General features: G+C 35.1%; 1 protein-coding gene across 3 annotated transcripts; it reads left to right on the top strand.

Moving 5' to 3' along the window:
- The first annotated feature begins 625 nt into the window (after positions 1-625).
- LOC105039079 (homeobox protein knotted-1-like 2) lies at positions 626-14,758 on the top strand. Of its 3 annotated transcripts, none has more exons than XM_010915070.3 (6): positions 626-1,577; positions 10,514-10,634; positions 13,413-13,609; positions 13,679-13,810; positions 14,028-14,164; positions 14,245-14,758. In XM_010915070.3, exons 1-6 carry the CDS (start codon positions 819-821, stop codon positions 14,279-14,281), a joined length of 1,383 nt encoding a protein of 460 aa, XP_010913372.1. In that variant the 5' UTR covers positions 626-818; the 3' UTR covers positions 14,282-14,758. The 3 variants fall into 3 exon arrangements, with proteins under 3 accessions (XP_010913372.1, XP_010913371.1, XP_010913373.1); XM_010915069.4 differs by having other exon boundaries at positions 641-1,577; positions 14,240-14,758; XM_010915071.4 differs by having other exon boundaries at positions 655-1,577; positions 14,253-14,758.
- The last annotated feature ends 6,888 nt before the right edge of the window (positions 14,759-21,646 follow it).

Genomic DNA, 21,646 nt, shown 5'->3' with positions numbered 1-21,646 from the left:
CCCCTACCCCAGTGGTCCTCCCCCACTCCAATCCCTCCTTTCGCCACGTGACCTTGCCGTCACTGTCCAGAACTGATGGAACGAGAACCCCCAAGATCTCTCTCCCCCCACCCTTCGCGCCCTTTTCCCACTAATCCCCGTCCTTCTTTATTACATCACCGCCATTATTCTTATTACCTCATAAAACTTACTCCCTTTCCAGACACAGAATCGCGTGCGCTGACTAAAAAGGAGTATATTTATCAATCCCTCGCATCACCTGCCGGTGAATCCCTGTGCATTACCTCTCGGCGCCCGCCACCCCCACCCCCCCCCCCCCCCACCCCACTTTATGTTTAAATTACGACGCGCGAGCGCCGTCCACCGTCCGATCGGGCGCCTGGAGCAGGAAAGCGGTGTTCGGAAACCCCGAGCGGGTACCAGGAAACCGTCCTCGACCTCGACCCAATCTGCGATATCGTAAGTATTATTTTAACCGATATTTTGGATTTTTTTAATCATGTGATAAAAATCTCAATTAATTATTTATAATTTATAGAAAAAGCGAATTTTCTTTTTAATTTAAATAAACAAATGGCTAGCAGCCACCAACAGCAACTAATGGTCCTCCCGTCGTCCTTCTTCTTGTAGCTGCTATAGCGACCTCTCGTTATCGTCGTCGACTCGTTGTGGCTTGCGAGTTTTCGACGTCCTCTCGCTCTCGTTCTTTTTCTGTATCGCCAAGAAGAGGGAGCAGAGGGGTGGTTGTGGGGTGGGGGGGGGGGGTGTTAACGGCAGTTGCGGCACCGGGCGGTGTATGAGGGTGGGCAGGTCAGCGGATGGCGTTCCACAACCACCTGTTGCAGTACGCGGAGCAGCGTTTGGGGGATGGTCCGGTGGTGCTCGGAACGATGGACCAGCTTGGAGGCCAGCCTTCCTCCTCCTCCGATGCCTCCCCCGCTGCTAAAGACCGCCTCGTGGCCGAGGCAGCCGGGAAGCCGCCGCTCGCCGGGGGAAGGGGCCCGACGTGGCTCAACAGCGCAATTCTACGGCAGCAGGGACACCAGTACGTGGACGGGAGCTTCCTTCATCTCCAGACGACCTCCGATTCATCGGCGTCGCCGGCGGGCGGAGCCACCACCTCCGGCGGTGGCGTGGGCCAGTGGCCGCGGCCAGCGATCCTGCAGCGGAGCGGGAGCGATGACGAGGTGCCTGTGTCCAGCGACTCCATGATCGCCGCTGCGATCTCCACCGATGCCGGGGGGAGTGGCCAGCAGGCCCACGGCGGAGCGGAGATGGGGGAAGGGGAGGCAGGCGTGCAGGGGGTAGCCGGCGGCGCTGGTGGTGGTGGGGCGGGGGAGCATGTTGGAGAGGGTTCGTGGCAGAACGCGAGGTACAAGGCGGAGATACTGGGGCATCCGCTGTACGAGCAGCTGCTGTCGGCGCACGTGGCGTGCCTCCGGATCGCGACGCCGGTGGACCAGCTGCCGCGGATTGACGCTCAGCTGGCCCAATCTCAGCACGTGGTGGCCAAGTACTCAGTTCTCGGACACGGCAATCAGATGCTCGGAGACGACAAGGAGCTCGATCAGTTCATGGTAATTTCTTTTTCTTTTCTTTTCTTCGCCTTCTCTTCTTTCTAATCCATCTTCCTTCGTTTCTTTCTCAATCCATCTCTTTTTGATGTCTCTCTCAAGAAATTTAATGTTTTTTGTTTGTCAGCTATTTGAAAATGGTTATTTTGTTGTTTCTTCTTGTAGAAGAGATATGGGATCGAGAACCGTTAGAAAGCTCTGGTTTTAGTTGTCAGAAGCATTTAATGAAGAAAAAAAAAGGAAGAAAGCTCTTGTTTTTCTTTCGTTTCCTTCTTTCTCTCTTTTTTCTCCTTTGGATTGTATCGCAACATAAGATTGGGAATACGGATTTTTGAGGTATCTGTCTAGAAGAGTTTTCCGTTAGTTATATATTCTGGATGCTTGCTTAAGGCAAACATTTGCTTAGCTCGTGTATGAGATTTGACTCTTCTCTTTAGTCTTCTAAGTTTGCTTGACGCTTGCAGCTATGCTAACTTTCCCTGCCTCATTCTTCTCATCTTCTGCGTATCTATATACCTATCCACCCTGTGATTCTTATTGACTGCCCATGAATCATGTCGAAACACATACTGTAGTCCAATCTTAGTATTGCATTCAACATAGCACATTAGCAATGACGTCTGCCTCGAGAAGGCATGCCTCTGGGGTAAATATTAGATCGTCATGTTAGAGTTATTTCTGGCTAACTTTTAATCTTATCATATATCAAGGAAAACAATTTTAAAACAGATGGCTTTTAACTCATGAGCAAATACAGAATGCTAAAGTTTTCAGGTGTTGAAAATGGGAGCACAATTGCCTAAAACATCTCACTTTTCATTCATCACTATGGCAAGATTACAACTAAAGGTTGGTTTTGGTGAACGGTCCTCTGATTGAAGTTCCTTTTCATTATGTATGTATCTATATATGTATATGTGTGTGCCTATAATATGGAGAAGTATGCTAAGAAATGTATAAATTGAACTCATTCTTTAGATGAATCATTGTGAAGGGACAGCCTAAGTGAATACCACAAAATTTTGATATCAATCAATATCGACATATTTAACAATCTACACCCTGTATCATTTTGTGATGTTTCCTTGAATCCTGCTTTGAACAAATCTTTTACTTGTGAACAATATATCAACATTCCTCTAGTGTGGTGACACCATGGTGGTTCGTTTAAATTTGTCATTAAAGACCTTTCTCTTTAATTTTTTGCATCCTGCTTTACCTTCAGTACAATACATTCTTTCAATTAGGAAAGAGTTTTGTCCCCTGCCGTATTAGACAGAATATCAATTAGCTTATGATATCAGGTATTATCTATTACATGTATACTAGGCAGGAAAAGCCAACCATGAAGACCAAGAAATGGTAGTCGAATGTAGCTACAAAGTTGTATAAGTTCAGGGTCATAAGCATTGACTATAATATATTCTTATTCTTGTCAAGGAAAAGTGTACAGACTTCAGTTGTAAATTGTATTCATTATGCCACTCCAACTTTCCTTGATTATTTGCAAGAATGATGTTGTTCAGCCATTGTTGACTGTCCCCTATTTTCTTGTTAATGGTTCTCCTATTGTTGTGTTGCTTTACATCGATGTTGTTGGTGCATCTAATAATGATTACAATGCCATTACTATTCTTAAGACCTTCATCCCCGAACATCCTTGTAAGAGATCTTCTAACACAAATATCTCGTAGACAATCAGGTCTGACATATGCAATATAATACACCTTTAGACACTTCTTTTTGTGCTTGGCCAGTTGCTTTTCCATGATGTAGAATTTCAAGTTTATTATTGATGATAGAAATTCTGCGTGCTACCATCACATTGGTTGCTTCCATTTTCTGTGCAAAAATTCTGTAATTTGTCCCCATTCTCAGCTCGTGTTACATTAACTTAGCACGCTTTATCCTGCTGCTGGGCTATGGTTTCTGTGTTATCTTAAAGGCTCAATAAGACAAGCCATGTCCTTTCTTCAGAAATTCTGCATGCTATCATCACATTGGTTGTTTCCATTTTCTGTGCAAAAATTCTGTAATTTGTCCATATTCTCAGCTCATGTTACATTAACTTAGCACACTTTATCCCACTGCTGGGTCTTGGTTTCTGCATTATCTTAAAGGCTCAGTAAGACAAGACATGTCCCTTTCTTCCCATAGCCCTCTCAGACTAAAGGAGTTTATGATGCTAAGTAAGACAGATATTGCTCGATTAGTTCAGTTAAAATATATTGCATGATTTGGCCAACTCCCTAATTTTTTGAACCAATAGTCAAATGATAATTGCTAGTGTCATGGCAAAAGTGTAGTCACACACCATGATATTCTCTTGTTATGTGCTTACATGTCTCTTCTTGCTGCATGATCTAATTGTTCTACACACTTATGTTTTTCTAATTGTTTTTTCTTAATCAAGGTGCCTGTTGCATCGCCAGCGATCATAACTCCTCCAGTGGTGTTATAAAAAATTGTGCTTAATTGTCCCCATTTCCTGTGTAGCATTCTTTTTACCAAACAAACAATCCAATGAAAGAATAAACAAGTTTCCTATGGTTGGAAGCATGGAATGCCGTACTAGGCCGAACCGTCCAATACACGTCATATTATACTATACCAGTCTCATACTAGTACAATATCTCGTATTGTATCAACACTAGATATACTATCTTGCACCATATCGAACTGTGTGCCGATGCTGTAACAGTATGGTGCATGTATGGGGTCTGGTATCAAGATGGCGAATTTTGGTTGGAAGGGAGTAAATATTAACAATACAGGATTATAATGGAGGAAGGAATCTGAAGGTGCTGTAAATATATGGGATCGGTCTCTTAATTCTAGTTCATGACAAAACATAAAACAAAGCTTATGAGGACTTTTACACTCCTAACAACTAAATTAAAATCCCTCTACACCAACTTGATGTTCCTGAAGAATTTAGTGATTGTTGAACAACAACTTTGAGCTTTATTTATCTTGGGGATTTGAATTGATCGACAACTCAACATAGTGTTACCTAATTTAAGTTGGGCTTAAAGATCCAAGCTCAGGACTAATCCAACAAATCCAATGTGACCCAAGTCAAACCTAGTTTCTACAACTTATATATTTAATGCAATGTGTCACACTTTTTCCTTTTCCATTTTTAAACCTAAATCAAATATCACTTGAACCTAATAATGTTTCTCATGATAAGACTTTATTATGATTTTATATAAATACAATAAGGGCTGGCTATTCTTGTAGGGTTGAGCTAAAGATGGCCGGTAAAATATAGATGTGTTTTACCTTTTGGGCTCATTTCATCATCCAAACCCAACCTAAAATGTCCTTGGCTTGGTAACTCATCAAATCAAATTGGCCTGTTAGCATCCATAATAAACTCATTATGGGGTTGGTTTTGTTTAACACATTTACTTATTATACACAATCAACATTTTTCAGTATGGTTAGGGCTTACTGAATTTGGAATAGCTGTAGGCATTGGGGTAGACTTGAGCAAGGGATCAAGGTGGCAAAGCTTGCAAAAATGTTAGCCTCTAAAATCACCTTGAAGTTCATTTGAGTAAATTGAGAAATATTATATGCTGATAAAAATTTTCTTATTTGATATCCCTTTATACAAAATGCATGGAGGACAGATGTAACGAATCAATACCGGTAAAGTTTTTGATGGACAAAGATTAAGTTTGATGAATGCTGTAAGTTATAAAAGATTGCATTTTAAGACTGTGTGGAAGCTTAAGGATCACATTCCTATTTTGTTTAATCGTTATTTAGCTACTTGTGAGAAAAGTTCTTGCTTACTTGAGTAACAAGGAATTCCTATTGCTTGCTTGTAAAAGAGTGTAAGAATATGTGCTTAGTATGTGATGAAGGCATATGAGAGAGATGGGACTATAAGCATGTCAAAAATTTTTGTGGAGGGTCCGGTGGGGGGGAGGGTATTGGAAGTGTGGAAAAAGGATTAGTTTAGACCTCAAGTTTGTTGTATATTGCTGTCTTTACCCTTTGCAATTTATATGATCGTAGTGAATTATCTTGTCCATGGTATTTATTTGTTAACAAATAAATATGAGTGTGCTTTTAGGTGCATCATTTCAAAAACTAAGGATCAGTAATGATTGTCAAGACTTCAAGACTTCGATTGGGGCTAGAGAATACTTCTTAACATACTTCTTTTTAGAATGCAAAGGAAAAGGAATCAACACATAAACAAGTGCATCAAGAAATACTCTTAGGTATTGCATTTTAGGGCCATAGGAGCTTGCTGGCAAACTATAGTTCTCCAATCTCTTAGGATTCGTTTGGTTCACGGGAAGAATTTTTCTTCCCAGGAAGTAACTTCCTAACTTTCAGAGAAGTTACTTTCTGAGAATAGGATTTTGGCATGTTTGGTTGACCATGAGAAAGTGACTTATTGTAGAGTAGCTTATGTTTGGTTGAGCATTGATTTTGCTGTGAAAATGGTGTAAAATACTTATTATACCCATGGTAGATATAAAACCATACATTTTTATTCCTAAATTTTATATAAATATAAATATTATATTTATATTAATATAAATATAATATTAATCTATTATAATATAACATAAGGCCATAATAATTTATTATATTAATATAATACTAATATATGTTAATATTATATTAATATAATATTAATATTTAATATAATAAATTTATATAATATCAAATATAATATTATATTAATATAAATATCAATATATTAATATAAATATTATATTAATATTAATAAAAATATTATATTAATGAAAATATTAAAATAATATTAAAATATACTTAATATTATAATATTGATATTGATATTAATATTATATTCATATAAATATTAAGATAATATTAATATAATATTATATCACTGTTCAATATTTCATCTTAACCATCCATTGATATTTTGAAAAATCTTGACCGTTGATCTTAAAAGGATATTTTGGGAAAGAAAAAAGTACCACCACTTTTCATCCCATGGGAAGTGCCAAAATCCATCCCTCCCATGGGTTTCTACTTTTTATAAAATGTAGAAAGTGACTTTTCATGGGAAGAGTTTTTCTCACTCTCTCTCCTTTTAAAACTCCAACCAAACAAGAGGCCCCCTCTTCACTTCTCAGGAACTGCCTCTTCCCTCCTCCACTTTCCATCAACCAAACGAGTCCTTAAATGGACTAGGATTGCATGGCACATCAATAATTTGACAGCTTAAGCTCCAAAATAGCATTGAATCAATTGGATCAATCAACATAACATGTTGGAGAATTTCATTGGTATTATGAGTTAAAAAAAAGAGATTTTGAATGGCTAATTGAGAACTAAAGCAAATTTGTCTTTTTTGGTGTTTGAGTTATGCTTAAAAACATGGTTTGCCATCTCAATACTACATCCCGTAGTAAAATTCCATTATAATGTTGGTATGTGGTATGGTATGGTTCAGTAGTGTCAGTATGGGTTGGTATGGCGTACCAATATGATAGTGTCAGTATGGATTGGTATAGTGTATCGGTATGGTATGGTACGCCCCATATGGGGTGGTATGGCGAACCATGCTTAAAAAAATAGATGTGCTTGTTCAATCATTAATCAGTCAAAGCATTCCTATTTAAGTTGAATTAGGATTGACTCCTTTTGAATGGGGTAAATTTGTCCTTTTCCAAAAATCATCAATTGTTTCTCCAGTGACTTTAACAAACTACTTCTATATATTTCACAACCAAATAGTGCATAAGTGGCGCTGTTTATTTGAATATGCCGTTAAATTTGTAGTAGTGTTATTGATTGGAATTCCCTAATAAAAACAAGGTGTTCTAAATAGTGTCATATTAAATGATACACAAATCAAGGGGTTTTAGTTAATATACCATGGGCATTATGGTTTTTTTTTTTTGTGGTCGGGTTTGTTACTTAAGATACCTTATAATTTGTATCATTTACTAAACATACAATATAAGGCAAATGGCTATATAATGTATTCCATATGCAAAATGCCCAAATCAAATAGCTATGTAATAATATTCCTTAGTTATTTCTTCTCAGCCAATTGATGACAAGTTGTTAGGTCTTAATGGTTCTCCACTGCAAGTTAAGGCGTGCCAAGGATATTGAGGCAATAACACATACATGAGGGTGAATGTTTGACTTAATGCATATGCTTAGCAGAAAGGCCAATTATTTAATTTGCAAAATACCGTGGTTTCAAAAATTGCTGAAATAGGTGGTACAATTGGTATCACACCATTATGGCATGAAATCAATGCTGATATAGGAGCCTGGTGCCGAAACAACCATGCTAGCATGTACCCACGGTATCATGCCGACTACATTAGTTGGTTTTGGTGGGTTTTCAATTTTTAAAAGCTGATAGTTTTTGTATGTACCATCAGTATTGGTACCATACTAGTACCATAGTGATCCAATGGCAAAACAGTATGGGAATCTATATTGATATTTAAAACCTTGCAGAATGTGTTTTAAGCTGCATATCTCCAACAACCTAAAATAAAAGATAATGGCTATCTTGGATGGCAAATTTATCGTAGAATTTCTGAACTATCTTTGTACCTTGTTTCTCGAAGATAGATACTCCATTGCTATTGAGTTGTATATTAACTCTTGGGATAGGTCAACAAAAGTGAGTGCATGATTATGCTATTTGTAGTCATGAGGTATATTTGTGATGTATTCTCACAATTTAGCTAGTGCTTGTAGGACTGTTGAAGATCTGATGGTGCCCCTAGATTAGAAATATACATATATTCCAATTTTTTGTTCGTAGACATCTACTGGAGTTGTCAGTTCATTTGTTAATATAAATATACATATATATCATGGTCTAAAGGCAGCTAATCAAGCTTGGTGGATGTTCTCTTCTCTTTCATTTCGTGTAACGACCTAGGGCCTCCCCCAAAAGGGCTAGCTAGAATGTGTTATTTGGATCCCTTGGCTTTGTGTAAGTCCTTAAGTTTTATCCAATGCGTAGTTGATGTGGGACTAAATATATGTCTGTACAGATCCTCACATCCTCCATTTAAGCCCTGATGTCCTCGATAGGCTAAGGATCCAAATCCATTTAAATCTAATTACAAGCACCATGATTGGCCTATGGTCAGCCCTAATGGGCGTGTGCTGCAGTGTCCCCTAATCTATATAGGCCATGGGCAGAGTTCGCTCTAATACCATTTGTAATGACTCAGGATCTCATCTAAAAAGATTAGTCAGAAGGTATTATTTGATTTCTTGACCCTATATAAGTAGTCAAGATCTATCCAATAGCAATGTGAGACTAAACACATGCCGGCATAGGGTGTCAGATTTTGGAATTCACCAATCTTAGTAGAATCTAGCATAAAGAACATCATCCTTACAAAGAACTCAAAAAAAATGATTGATATGGGTATTGTTTGATTGCAATTGGAGTGAAGATAGAGGTGTCTGTTGTCAGCTTTCAGTTAGGTTTAAAGAACATCATCTTTACAAGGAATACAAATAAACTGATTGGTATAGGTATTCTTTGATTGCAATTGGAGTGAAAATAGAGGGTATATTTTTGTTATATATGGTCATGAGTGTCGAGGGAGGTTCTCTAAGTGCATCCATGAAATTTAGCCATGCCACTCAACTAAACACTAGTTGGTGATGAAGGCAGATTGTGATCTTTTTGGCATGGACATGTGGGAAGGTTTCACAATGAAGTGGTTTTGTGAAATTTTTTGGAGGGCAAGAATTTTGATAATGACATTAAAATATGTGACTTCAAGTAGCCATGGAAGATATGCATGAGCATCATACATCTTAAGGGACAAAGTTGAGTTGAATTACTAGTGAAATTTATAATGAAACATAGAGCTTGGTCAAGGAGAAGGCGCAATTCAAGATGTTGTCAAAGTTGTTATTATGAGAGAAGCCTCAAAGCTTGTGTCAGAGAGTGGATATGCTTCAAGTCCTAATTCAAAAGAGAGCAAAGCTGTTGTTTATGTTTGTGCGAAATAAATCCAGAAATGAACCTTGTGTTAAAAATATAAATCATAGTTTGGAATGAATCCTATTTTCCTATTTATGAACTAAACTACTGGTTTCACCATTAGCAACTCTGCATGCTTATATGTCTATAATATACACATTTTAGATTTGTTAATTGGCATATGCTTGTGTTGCAGGATGGTAAATATTATTGGTGATGTAACTATGGATGAAGTTTGTTATTAAATTTGTCCAAGGTTAATGTCCTAATGCATTGTGTGATGGTGAAACAAATATAATGATGGGAAATAATGTTGAAAATCTCTCTATATTTACATCACTCCATTGAACTTGAGCTTGGCTCTTATAGAAACAGGCAACCAAGCATGTCCAATGCACATTTTAGGGCAAAAAGAAAACAAAATTTTAAATTACATTTATACGAATTATTGCATCTAAAGAAATCAAATATATTAATTGGATTACCATGCGGGAAAGACTTAAAATTGGAAATATTACTGGATGGAAATGGAAGATTCTAAATTTAATATTTCTACCAATCTAAATTTTTCAATTGAAACTTTAATCAATTTAGATATGTTAATTGCCGCATGACTGGAGAGATGAGTGAATCAAGCAATCAAAATAGACAAAAAAATGCTGATGAAAGAGAGAGAGCTAGTATACCACCATGTTTACTTTCTTGAAGAGGAAAAATAAGACATATGTTGACTGGCTGTATTTCCATTTTTGCTAAATAGAGAATGATATTTTCAGAAAAGATCAAGCGCATTCTTGTTTCGAAAGTTGACAAATAGAATCTGAAGGGGAAAATGCTGAAACTCAATATGGTCATTCTTTAATACAATATTAATTAAGAATCATGATACTTTCTCGCGAATCTTCTCTTAAATCTGTTGTTTGGATCATTTATTGGCATACTGATTATTGATATTGCTTTTGGTTAGACACATTATGTCTTGCTACTCTGTTCCTTCAAAGAACAACTGCAGCAGCATGTGCGTGTTCATGCAATGGAAGCAGTAATGGCTTGCTGGGAGCTTGAACAGTCTCTACAAAGCCTCACAGGTGACTTTCATGTTTGATTTGTGAATAGGATTAAGCCCAATAAACATAATACTTGTGTTATAGAAGTGAAATAATCCAAAAGATAATAAGGATTCACATATTGTATGCCATACATATGCTGATCATGGGTTGATATGGTTCACTACCATGCAATAATGTGCATATCATGCCGTATTGATTATGTGTTCAGGGTTTCATTTCAATCTATCTGCTTTGGTGTTGCTTTGTGTCAGTCAATGCCAGTAGACATGAATCAGCATGCGTGGTACAGCAGTATGGACCATTTTATCATGCCCATATCCGGCAAAAATGGCACATATCGTCTGTGCATGCTGGTGCGTGCCAAGGCATAAATCCTTGAAAAATTATTCTATGTCGAGGAAGAATTATTATTTGCACTGCTATGTTAATTTTCTTTTTTATGGTAAATTCAGACTGGCTCTGTGGATCCAGTGTAGCAAGTTTATCTTGGCTGTCGTTATTAAATAGTTTCTCACCTGAGTCATATTTTGCCTTATGGATCCAATGTCGTTAATGCCACATTTTAATGTCGCATTTAAAGCACATGAAACTGAAGGTTCCGTATGAGTAGCTCAAAGATGTAGTTGAACATAACTACTAAATTGATTGAAAACATTTTTAGATACATGACACTAAAACAGTTTTTTTTTTTTTTTTGGTCCTAAACTATGTGATAATTAATTTAAATATATATGTAGCTGGCATTGCATGGATAACTTGCAATTCCAAAGCTGCGCTGACATATCTAGGACTAACTGCAGAACAACTACTAATGTATCTTCAAGGTCTTTTATGATTTGCAATCAGCTAGTGGTCTAAAGTTTCAAAACAAAAAGAATTTCACAAACTTATACTGAGTCTTAAAAATTAGGTCTTGGTGTCATACTTTACTCAGTTTTATTTCTAGTCTTACTAGTTATCTTCTCAACCCATCAATCATTTATATAGAATATGTTGATCTTCCTTAATTGTCAAATTAATTCTCTAATTTCTTAGTCTTGGACTTCATAAATAATAACTTAAAGAGAGTCAAGGGCTTATTTAATGGCAGTTAAACACTGTCAAGTGTGGACAATTTTTTTCGCCTCTTCTCCATATTACTAGTTGAAAATGTCATCATGCTTAAAATGCTTATGTAGATGATCAATTATTTTGTTTCTTAATTTGCTTGCGTACTAGCCACATATAGATAGTTTCATCCGTACCTTAATCTGGACAGCCTTCTTCAGTAGTCATTTATAGATTGATAGAACCTTGACAGCTACAAGCGACACAAAAGTTCTTACTCAGTTATGTAGATGTTCACTTATTCTGTTTCTCAAATGCTTATGTAGATGATCACTTATTCTGTTTCTTAATTTGCTTGCGTACTAGCCACATATAGATAGTTCCATCCGTACCTTAATCTACACAGCCTTCTTTGGATGTCATTTATAGATTGATAGAACCTTGACAGCTACAAGCTACGCAAAAATTCTTGCTCAGATATCTTAGTTGTCCTATCATCTTCACCAACTCTTCAACTCAGTTCTGTGGTCTTCTATTAACTAATATTACCTTTGAAAGTCCTTGCAAATACCATATTTAGTATGTTCATTATCAGATGGTTTTTTTTTGCTGCAACATAGTCATCAAGTTCATCCCAAAGATTGGTTTTCTTCCAACCTTTCATTTTCTTCTCTCCTTAGCTTATATCAGATGCCTGCATCTTTTTCTTTGTCCAACATATTTACAACAAATATGGACTTACAGCTACCTGAAAGTAGGTTCCTTCTGACTCCAATAGCACATGATGGAGAACTTGTTTGATATTTCCTTATCTATATCTATCTTCTTTTATCTATGTTGCTTTGCCATCTTTATTGGTTGTTTCTTATTGTATTTCCTCAAAATTGCATTCATAACATTATCGATAGTCTAAATTTCTCCAGAAGATCATTTGAGAAGGTTTCGTCTTAGCATTCCACATATTCTTGGGTGAAAATCAGCAATACATGATATTAATGGCAATCTGGGTATTACTATCATTAATTTATTCATCTCTGACAAGTTATACTCCCATTATCCCATGTAACATCCTATTTCATTATTACAATTTTCTTTTTGAGCAACACGAGCCTAATTATTAGAAGGAATTCGTGTCATCTGTGAAATTAAATCTCGGGAGTAGTTTTTTTATTTTGCATTAGTAGAATAACGATGCATTTCATTCTGGACTCCATAGAAATTATTTCCCATCATATTCCACCTAGCATACTTTAACGTTTAATGTGATTGTTTAGATAAAACAAATTCAAATATTTTCTTGTTCTGCAATTCTCCTATAAAAGCCTGATTTTGTTCATCATCTTAATACGTAACTTTATGAAGAATATGCTGACAAATCTCCCATAAAAGCCTGATATGTTTATGTCATCTCCAGCAAGTGTCATGATCGAAGAACGTTGTGGCACTATGCACCATTTTAGAAACAGCCTGTTCCTGTGCCATTTCTTTCCAATTTAGATGTTTTCTGCAGTCTTGCATCAAATAATCTTCTTCCTGTATTTCTGCTAGGAGTGGATGTGATAAGCTGCCAAATTTCTTTTGATCTTTGACTAAGATATGCTAGATGGACTTACTATGTAGCCAATGGTGCTGTCTTTACAAGTTCATGGTGGATTTACCAGTTACGCATTCTTTATGACTCATCTACCCACTGTTATGGTGAGGAATACTGAAGAGCATTGATTGTTTTAAAATGTGTCGGTATGACAGGTGTCTCTCCCGGTGAAGGCACAGGCGCTACTATGTCTGATGATGATGATGACCAGGCAGACAGTGACACGAACTTGTTTGATGGAAGCTTGGGAGATGGATCCGATAGCATGGGATTTGGTCCCCTTATTCCAACAGAGAGTGAACGGTCCTTGATGGATCGTGTAAGGCAAGAGCTGAAGCATGAACTGAAACAGGTAAAAAGGAAACATTTTGTAGGGCTGCATTCAAGGATAGATTGCTGATCGAAGATTTTAAATTTGTAGGGGTACAAAGAGAAAATTGTAGACATAAGGGAGGAGATTCTACGCAAGCGAAGAGCTGGAAAACTCCCAGGGGATACCACTTCTACTTTAAAGGCTTGGTGGCAGTCCCATTCTAAGTGGCCATACCCAACAGTAAGTGAAGAGATCAATAGTTAGCCTTTGTCACTCCAATCTAATTACAGACTAGGAAGAGCTTCCTCTGGCTTATTTGCTGTAATCTATTTTCCTTGGATCCTTCTACATTTGTTTTATTATTACAAATCATTTTTCCCCCCTTCTTTGGCATCATACTGGTTTGGTGGTCCATCACTGACTTCGAAAATCTCTCATATGCTTTGCATGCTTCCAGGAGGACGACAAGGCACGGTTAGTGCAGGAAACAGGACTACAACTAAAGCAGATCAATAACTGGTTCATCAACCAAAGGAAAAGGAACTGGCACAACAATCCATCTTCATCCAGTGCTCTGAAGAGTAAGCGCAAAAGGTATGATAAGAGCAAACTCCCTTATCTTAAAAGGTTAATTTTACTTGAGAGCATTCTTTCTATTTAAATTTGAAGAGAAGTAATGCAGGTGACAACAATGCTGAGCGCTTCATGTAGACAACAGGCTAAGGATAGAAACGTGGTTCGATCGCAAGCATTGTCCTCTGTTACATTGGACAATTTGGCAAATATCAATGGATAACAAACCTAAATCAAGGGATGCTCAGGAACCTGCAGGGATCCTCATATAAAGACCCATAAATTATTTATAAATAAAGCTAATGTTAGCACTTAAGGCAATAGGAGATAGTTCTACAAATGCTTGATTTGAACCATGCAGCAACTTCCACAAGTGTGTCAGATATACTAATGTGTGCAGTGGCGGTGTTGGTGGAATTGAACTATCAGATTTTTAAGATTATGATGTCCAAAGATTGTCTTCAACCTTTTCGTTACCCAAGTATTGGTGGACTAAGTTTTATTTTACCCCTATACATGTATTTGAATAAAAAGGCAGAGGTGTGGGTGTACAGTATAATAAATTGTTACGATATGCCGTTAATGTTATTTATCATGATAATAGTTATTATATAATGTGCGGTGGAGTAGACTAAAATATGCAGGTATGTATTTTGTTATATGTGTTTATGTGTGAAACTTGTTGTCACTGACTTATTCTATGCTTGAAGACAAAGCAAGCATGCTGTCTGCTTTCAAAGCTGCAATAATCGAAAAGGCACTAGTTCTTGCAGGCAGCTTTGGGGCTTGGCCTTCCTAAAGGCTCAAGCGGCAGGGCAATCAGGTTAGTATTATGGTATGCAACAAAATTGATGAACAAGGCATTTTTCTTAGCATGCAATCAACAGTTTGGTGGATTCAGAGTGAGTAATGTGCATTTGATATCTTTCCTACACGATACAACATGTTTTCCCAATTTTCTTCCGACTGTTAGACATGTTTCTATCCGTGGCTCACATAGATGATATCTTAGTACTTGGATAACTTTTGGTTGTACATAAATTACCAACCATCTTTGCTTATGAAGAGAGATTTTCAGGATGGAAGAAAACCGTTGATGTCTTAGTTGTTTGATAAGGATCCTTAGTTTAGCCCATTCCAGCTTATGGTATCCACCGACGAGTGGTTTCTATGGAGGTTTGTGGATAGGTATTAATCAAATATTTGAACAATTATGGTTGGAAGTATGCGTCATCAATATTTTCTCTGTATAAAATTATTTTGCTTGAGATATTTTTTTAAATTATGGTATGGGAGCCATCTTTCTAACCTTATTGTTAAGCATTTAGATTTGAATCATATTTGATCTGATTATTATATGATTAATTTTTATTTTTGTTTATGTTTGTATTATTATTCTTATATGCTAGAGATTTTATAAACAACGTTATGAAAGATATGATTTTTATTTTGATTTTTTAAAAAATATGGAGGTCAAAAGAGAATCGGGTGAGCCATGAATCTTCTGCCGTCATTCTTTTTCTCAAGTAAGAATGGCCGGGGAGTACGTCTGATCCCCATCCAGCACCCATCTCAGGCATTCAAACGGACACGGGTTGAGACGACGGTGGAGATGACATGGATGCGTTAAAAAAAGCTGGAAAGTTAGGATTTTATTTTTTTAAAAAATTTTCTATGCGATGGGATCTCGGTTTCTGCTGTGGATCCGCTCGCAGTGGCTTGCCCTTGGCTTTCGTGTGTGCTGCTGTCATCGCACTGCTGCATGGGCCTGCCGCATCTCGATCGGTTTCTGCGGTGGGTCCGTTTACGGTGGCGTTCTCTTGGGTCCTTACGTGTCACCCTTGAATTGCTGCTACTGCAGGAGTTAGAATCGGACATCAGACGGCCCGGCCTGGCACGAACTGGATGGTATCTGGCATGGTCTGTCAAGCACGGTAACAGGCCGTATTATTTTAAAGGCCGGATTGGGTTGGAGGTTTGGCAGCCTGCAGCTCAGGTCTGGCATGATCCATGTACCAGCCCAAGACACGGTTCATTTGACACGGCATATTTTTAAAGTTTTTAAAAAATAATTTATATTTCTCAAAAATAATTTTTATAACATAAAATAGATTGGGAGATAAATAAATAAAAGATAGGAGATATTGAATTTTTTTTTTTTTGTAAAAATAAAAACCATCTTGTAATGGTGGAGAATTTGGCATGAACTCATACTAATTTATTAATATAAATCAAAATTATATAAAAGAGGAAGAGGGGCTAGGCCTGATCTCCAGAATACAATGAGGGGGAAAGAAAAAAAATAGAGATGACTTATCTCAATAAATAAAAAATAAAAATATATAATTTTAAGAAATTAAGAATTGAAAACAAATCTTACTAATTGTCTGTTGTGTTTGTGTCGTCCTTATCATTAGATCTAGTATCATGTCCTTCTTTGTCTTGAAGTCTCGCCTTCACATCCAGTCAATCTTTAAAGCAGAGCAGCATCTCAATTGTTTCGTCCTTTATCCTGCTTCTCTTTTTATTCAGAATGCATCGATCTGCACTAAAAGCTGATTTCGATGCTACCGTAGATATTGGCACAGCTAAAATATCTTGTGCAATTGCAGATATAATAGGATATTGATTTTTCATATTTTTCTATTAGGTCAACACATCAAGTTTTTCTATTTGATTTTCATCTAATGCAGAAGAGATTTTATTTCGTAAATAAAATTCTAATTCGTTGCTTAAAGATGAAGAAGATGTAGATAAAGAAGATGCATGTGAATATCTTCTATGTGCAAGGAATAAGAAAATAGATGATGAATGAGAGGTACTAGAAGTGGGTTGTGAAGATGATGTGGACTGTCTAGATTTATGAATCTTTTCATCATATAATACAAAAATATCATAAAGTAGCTGAGTTATCTCAGCTTTAGATGCTTCGAAATCATGATTCATATATTTATCAATTTCATCAAGTAAAATATGTACGCTACTTAATTTGATCTGTGGATCAAATATAGTAGCTAAATTATGTATGGGACATACAATGTCCTAATACTAATTTTATTTTTTTTTATTTTATGAATAATAAGCATTAAAATACCATCATATCTATATTGTGCAAATTGACTACAAATTATGTATGCTTGTTATAAAAATACACAAGAGGTTGGAAAATAAACACCAGAAAGAGTATTTGTAGTATTATAAAAATTAACTAAAAATTTTTTTAATTTTTTTTTCAATCATTTTCAGTCAAAATAAAGCTTAATCTATGATTATTTATATATATATTTAATAAATTTTTATATAGATATGCATCATGAATTATTGTATATGTAGAGTTTCAATGGATAACTACATCAAGTTTAAATTTTTTAAAATATTTATCATGGTCTAGATATAATTATTTAAATTCTTGTAATCATGCTCTTGAAGCATGAATAAAAAATACTGCATTCCTAATTTTTGCAATTATATCTTAAACCATGTCCATTCTAGCTTGAACAGAAAGATTTAAAATATGACATGCATATCTAAAATGAAATAATTTCTCATTAAGAATGGAATGAAAAGAGTTCTTCAATAATTGAACAACGACATTACTATTAGATGTATTATCAAATGTAACAGATATAATTTTATTACTAATACCATATATAGCTGCAGTTTGATAAATAGTATTGAAAATTTGTTGGCTAGAATGGGGATAATCAAAAGAACGAAAAGTAAGAATATGCTTATTTAATTGTCAATCATTGTTTATATAATAAGCAGTGATAGAAATAAAAGACATGCTACCTACAGATGCAATCCATATATCAAAAGTTAATGGTATTTTTGCATTTAAGGTAGAAAGAGTTCCAATCAAGTTGTCCTTCATTACTAAGTAATTAGTTATAGCTGTTCTTCTAAATATACGTTTACTGGTTCTTCTGTAAGCAGGTTGTAAGACTAATTGAACATACTTTTCAAAATTAAAAGATTCGCATAAGTTAAAAGGTAATTCATCCTTAACTATCCATTTTATAAGTACTTTTCTTTAATTTTCATGATTATAAGCAAAAGTTCCTACAATGGCACTTTCTTGTGTATCAAGAGTGCTTTGAAGACGAGAATCACTTATCCTATGAGACTCTTAATATCTTTTCAAATGGCCAGTTCCTCCAGTACTGGCACAATTATATAATTTGGCATATTTTTTATATTTTGCCTTATAGACTCCATCAACCAAAACTCTATCAAAATCATTCCATACAGCGCTAATCCTCTTACAGGAAGAGAATTCAGCTTCAACAGAAGAGGCTTCAGAGGGAGTAGGAAGAGTTTCTTCCTCCTTATAAATAGAAAAAATATCGATATATACGGCGGCAATACTCTCATCATCATAAGTTGCCATCTAAATTGAGTAAATATAAAAAAATAAAAACTAACTCATAACCAGCAAAAGAAAATTGAGTAGAGTCAAAGAGGAAGAAGAGATAGAGCAGAAAGTTGGAGAGCCAGAAGAGGAGAGCCAAACCACCAGAGAGTCGGATAACTGAAAAGCTGGATTTGTAGAGTCGAAGAGGTAGATCGGAGTAGAGCGGAGTAACTGAAGAGTTGCCTTTTGAGCTTCGACCTCTAAAAGAGAGACACTTCCTCCTCTTGTATAACTCTTGAATTGCTAAACTATAATTGTTACTTGCTAAATATCGAATGAAAGAGAAAAAAAAATTAATAATATTTTTGAGGCACAATGATTGTACCCTTTTATGTGCAAATCTGGCATACCCTATTTTACTAAAGTAATTAAAAAATAATAAAGAAAAGAATAATTGATGGTTGCCTTCCTACATCAATGGTATTACGTCAATTATAGAAGAATGATATCATATCTTAGTTCATATGTAATTGGTCAAACTGAATTTAATCAGTCTGATTTAATACTATATTATAGTTTAATTTATGTTTTTTTATATACTTGATTACTTTTATTTAGTTAGATCGAGCTAGATATATTATTGATTTAATTTAGCTACAGTTTGTGTGGATCAATCTGACTAGGGTTCATCTAAATCATAAAGAATTAATCTATAATAGAATAAAGAAAAGAGGGACTTATGGATAATTTTCTGAGGATCTGTTTATGCATTTTTGTTTATAGTTAGAGATAGTAGGAGCCTACATGAAATAGTATGTTTGTTTTTACACATTACATGATTGATTTGTTTATTTTATCAATATTTGAATGAGTTGATAATTTATTTATAATATAAGTTTTGAGATATTATAAGCTTAGGAGCAGCCACAGCATCTTAAGATATTAAGATGTACAGTGAATTTTAATCACATTTTGATAAGTGATTATTTAATGGCATGGTTAACTGGCCTTATAGAGAGGTTGTCATTTTGGTGCATTAATTGGATAAAGATAATAAATTAGATATTAAAATAAAAATTTCTTAGGCCCACAGGTATGGAATATTATATTATGGTGTGTGTTTGCTAGTCTTATTAATGAAGAATTAAGTAAATTTTATATATGTTTTCAACCTCTATCAGTAGAAGGTTTAGAATTTACTATTGAATTTAACAATTATTAATTCAAATCAAGTTTATGTTTCATAGTATTGATATATGCTTGTTTTTAGTAATTGCAGTTAGTTCTACTACTCTTTTTCTTAATAGTTCTTCTCGTATTCTAATGTTATTGGGTGATAATTATGCTAATTGAAAAGATAAGAATCTCTTGACTTTGGGGTGTATGAATTTGGATTTGGCTCTCCGTACGGATAAACCATCCATCTCTACAAAATCAAATATGTTAAAGGAGTTGGCTACTTATGAGTAAGGGGGCGATCTACTTACTTAAGTCTTATGCTCATCAACTCCCATATAAATAAGAGCATTAGGGATTCAATCCTAGAATGCAATAAAGTCAGAGACTACATGATAGCTATTAAGTAATATTTGTAAGCTTTGACAACATATTAGTCAGCACCTTAGTGAAGAAGTTTTTAAACATGACACATGATAAAAGTAAGAGGGTGTGAGAGCATATTATGAAATGAGGAACATTGTTGCTCAATTGAGATCCCTAGAAGTTGAGATTTCTAAGTTATAGCTAGTGCATTTCATTCTTAATACTCTCCTTCTAGAATATGGATCGTTTAAAATATCTTATAACACATATAAAGAAAAAGATTAATTAATGAACTTTTGACTGTGTGTCCAAGAAGAAGAGATGTTAAAGCATGAGATACCTAAGAGCGCTCGTTATGTAAATCATAATAAAGGAAATGATAAGAAAGGCAATAATATTCCTTGAAAAATCAAAGTGTGCAAATGAAGTGGGATGGCAATAAAAACAAATATCATTTCTGTAAGAAAAATGGACACTTTAAGAAGAACTGTGTCAAGTATAAGAAATGGCTCGTAAAGAAAGGTGATCTTACATTTGTATGCTATGAATCTTGTTATATTGAAGCTCTTCATAATGCTATTTTGTGGATTGATTCAGCTACTATAATTCATATTATTAATGATATGCAAGATTTTCTAAATATGAGAAAATTTGTAAAAAATGAATAAAGCATCTATTTAAGAAATTGGATGCGTTTACATGTGGAAGCAATGTGGACTTATAAATTAGTTTTAAAATCTAGCTTTTGATTAGATCTTGTAAATATCTTGGATGTTCCATCATTGATTAACTTGTATTGGATTTGAATCTAATTTTCATGATTCAGTTGTGGAGCTTTTGAAAGACAAGAAAATTATTGATTTTAGAATTTTAGTTGATAATTATTTAAATTTATATTAGATCCCACTTATGAGTTTAATCTTTTAATCCTACATGATAATGGAGTTGGTATTAAACATGATATATATTATTAATAAATACTCTTCTAAACTTTGGCACAGAAGATTATGACATATCTCTATAGAGACGATTTGATACTTATGTAGATTGCATAAAGAAAATCAAACTAACAAGACCATTAAGAGTGCTAAAAGGAGTACTGAGCTTTCAAACATTATCCATATAGATATTTGTGGATTATTTTATACTCCTGTTTAAATGGTTAGAAATATTTTATTTTATAAATTAATGACCATTCAAGATACATGTATCTCTATCTCTTGTTTGATAAAGTAAAAGTACTTGATGCCTTTAAGATTTTCAAAATAGAGGTAGAGAAACAAAAGGAAAAGAAAATACAAATTATAATATCAGACATGGGTAGAGAATATTATACAAGATACACAGAAAAGGATAAATACTAAGTCTATTTGCAAAGTTTCTTGAAAAAGAGGACATTATTACCCAGTACTCAATGTTGAGTACATCATAACAAACTAGTATGGCTGAAAAAAGAAACCACACTTATGAATATGGTTAGGAGCATGATAAGTAGTTCAAGTTTATCTTTATCCTTATGAATTGAAGCCTTAAAAGTTATTGTGTATATTTTAAATAGGATTCCATCTAAGGCTGTTCCTAAAATATCTTTTGAAATATGGAATAGA

This window comes from Elaeis guineensis, chromosome 1 (genome assembly GCF_000442705.2).
Source record: "Elaeis guineensis isolate ETL-2024a chromosome 1, EG11, whole genome shotgun sequence".
Taxonomy (NCBI): domain Eukaryota; kingdom Viridiplantae; phylum Streptophyta; class Magnoliopsida; order Arecales; family Arecaceae; genus Elaeis; species Elaeis guineensis.
The sequence above is the reverse complement of the archived record's forward strand: the minus strand, read 5'-3'. Positions and strand labels throughout refer to the sequence as shown.

Bases quoted from the DNA above. Each gene is read 5' to 3' on its own strand.
- LOC105039079 (XM_010915069.4), top strand. From the start codon at position 819: ATGGCGTTCCACAACCACCTGTTGCAGTACGCGGAGCAGCGTTTGGGG. The intron at 10,635-13,412 runs GTGACTTTCATG...TCGGTATGACAG, and splicing joins GTCTCTACAAAGCCTCACAG to GTGTCTCTCCCGGTGAAGGC. The intron at 13,811-14,027 runs GTAAGTGAAGAG...GCATGCTTCCAG, and splicing joins CTAAGTGGCCATACCCAACA to GAGGACGACAAGGCACGGTT.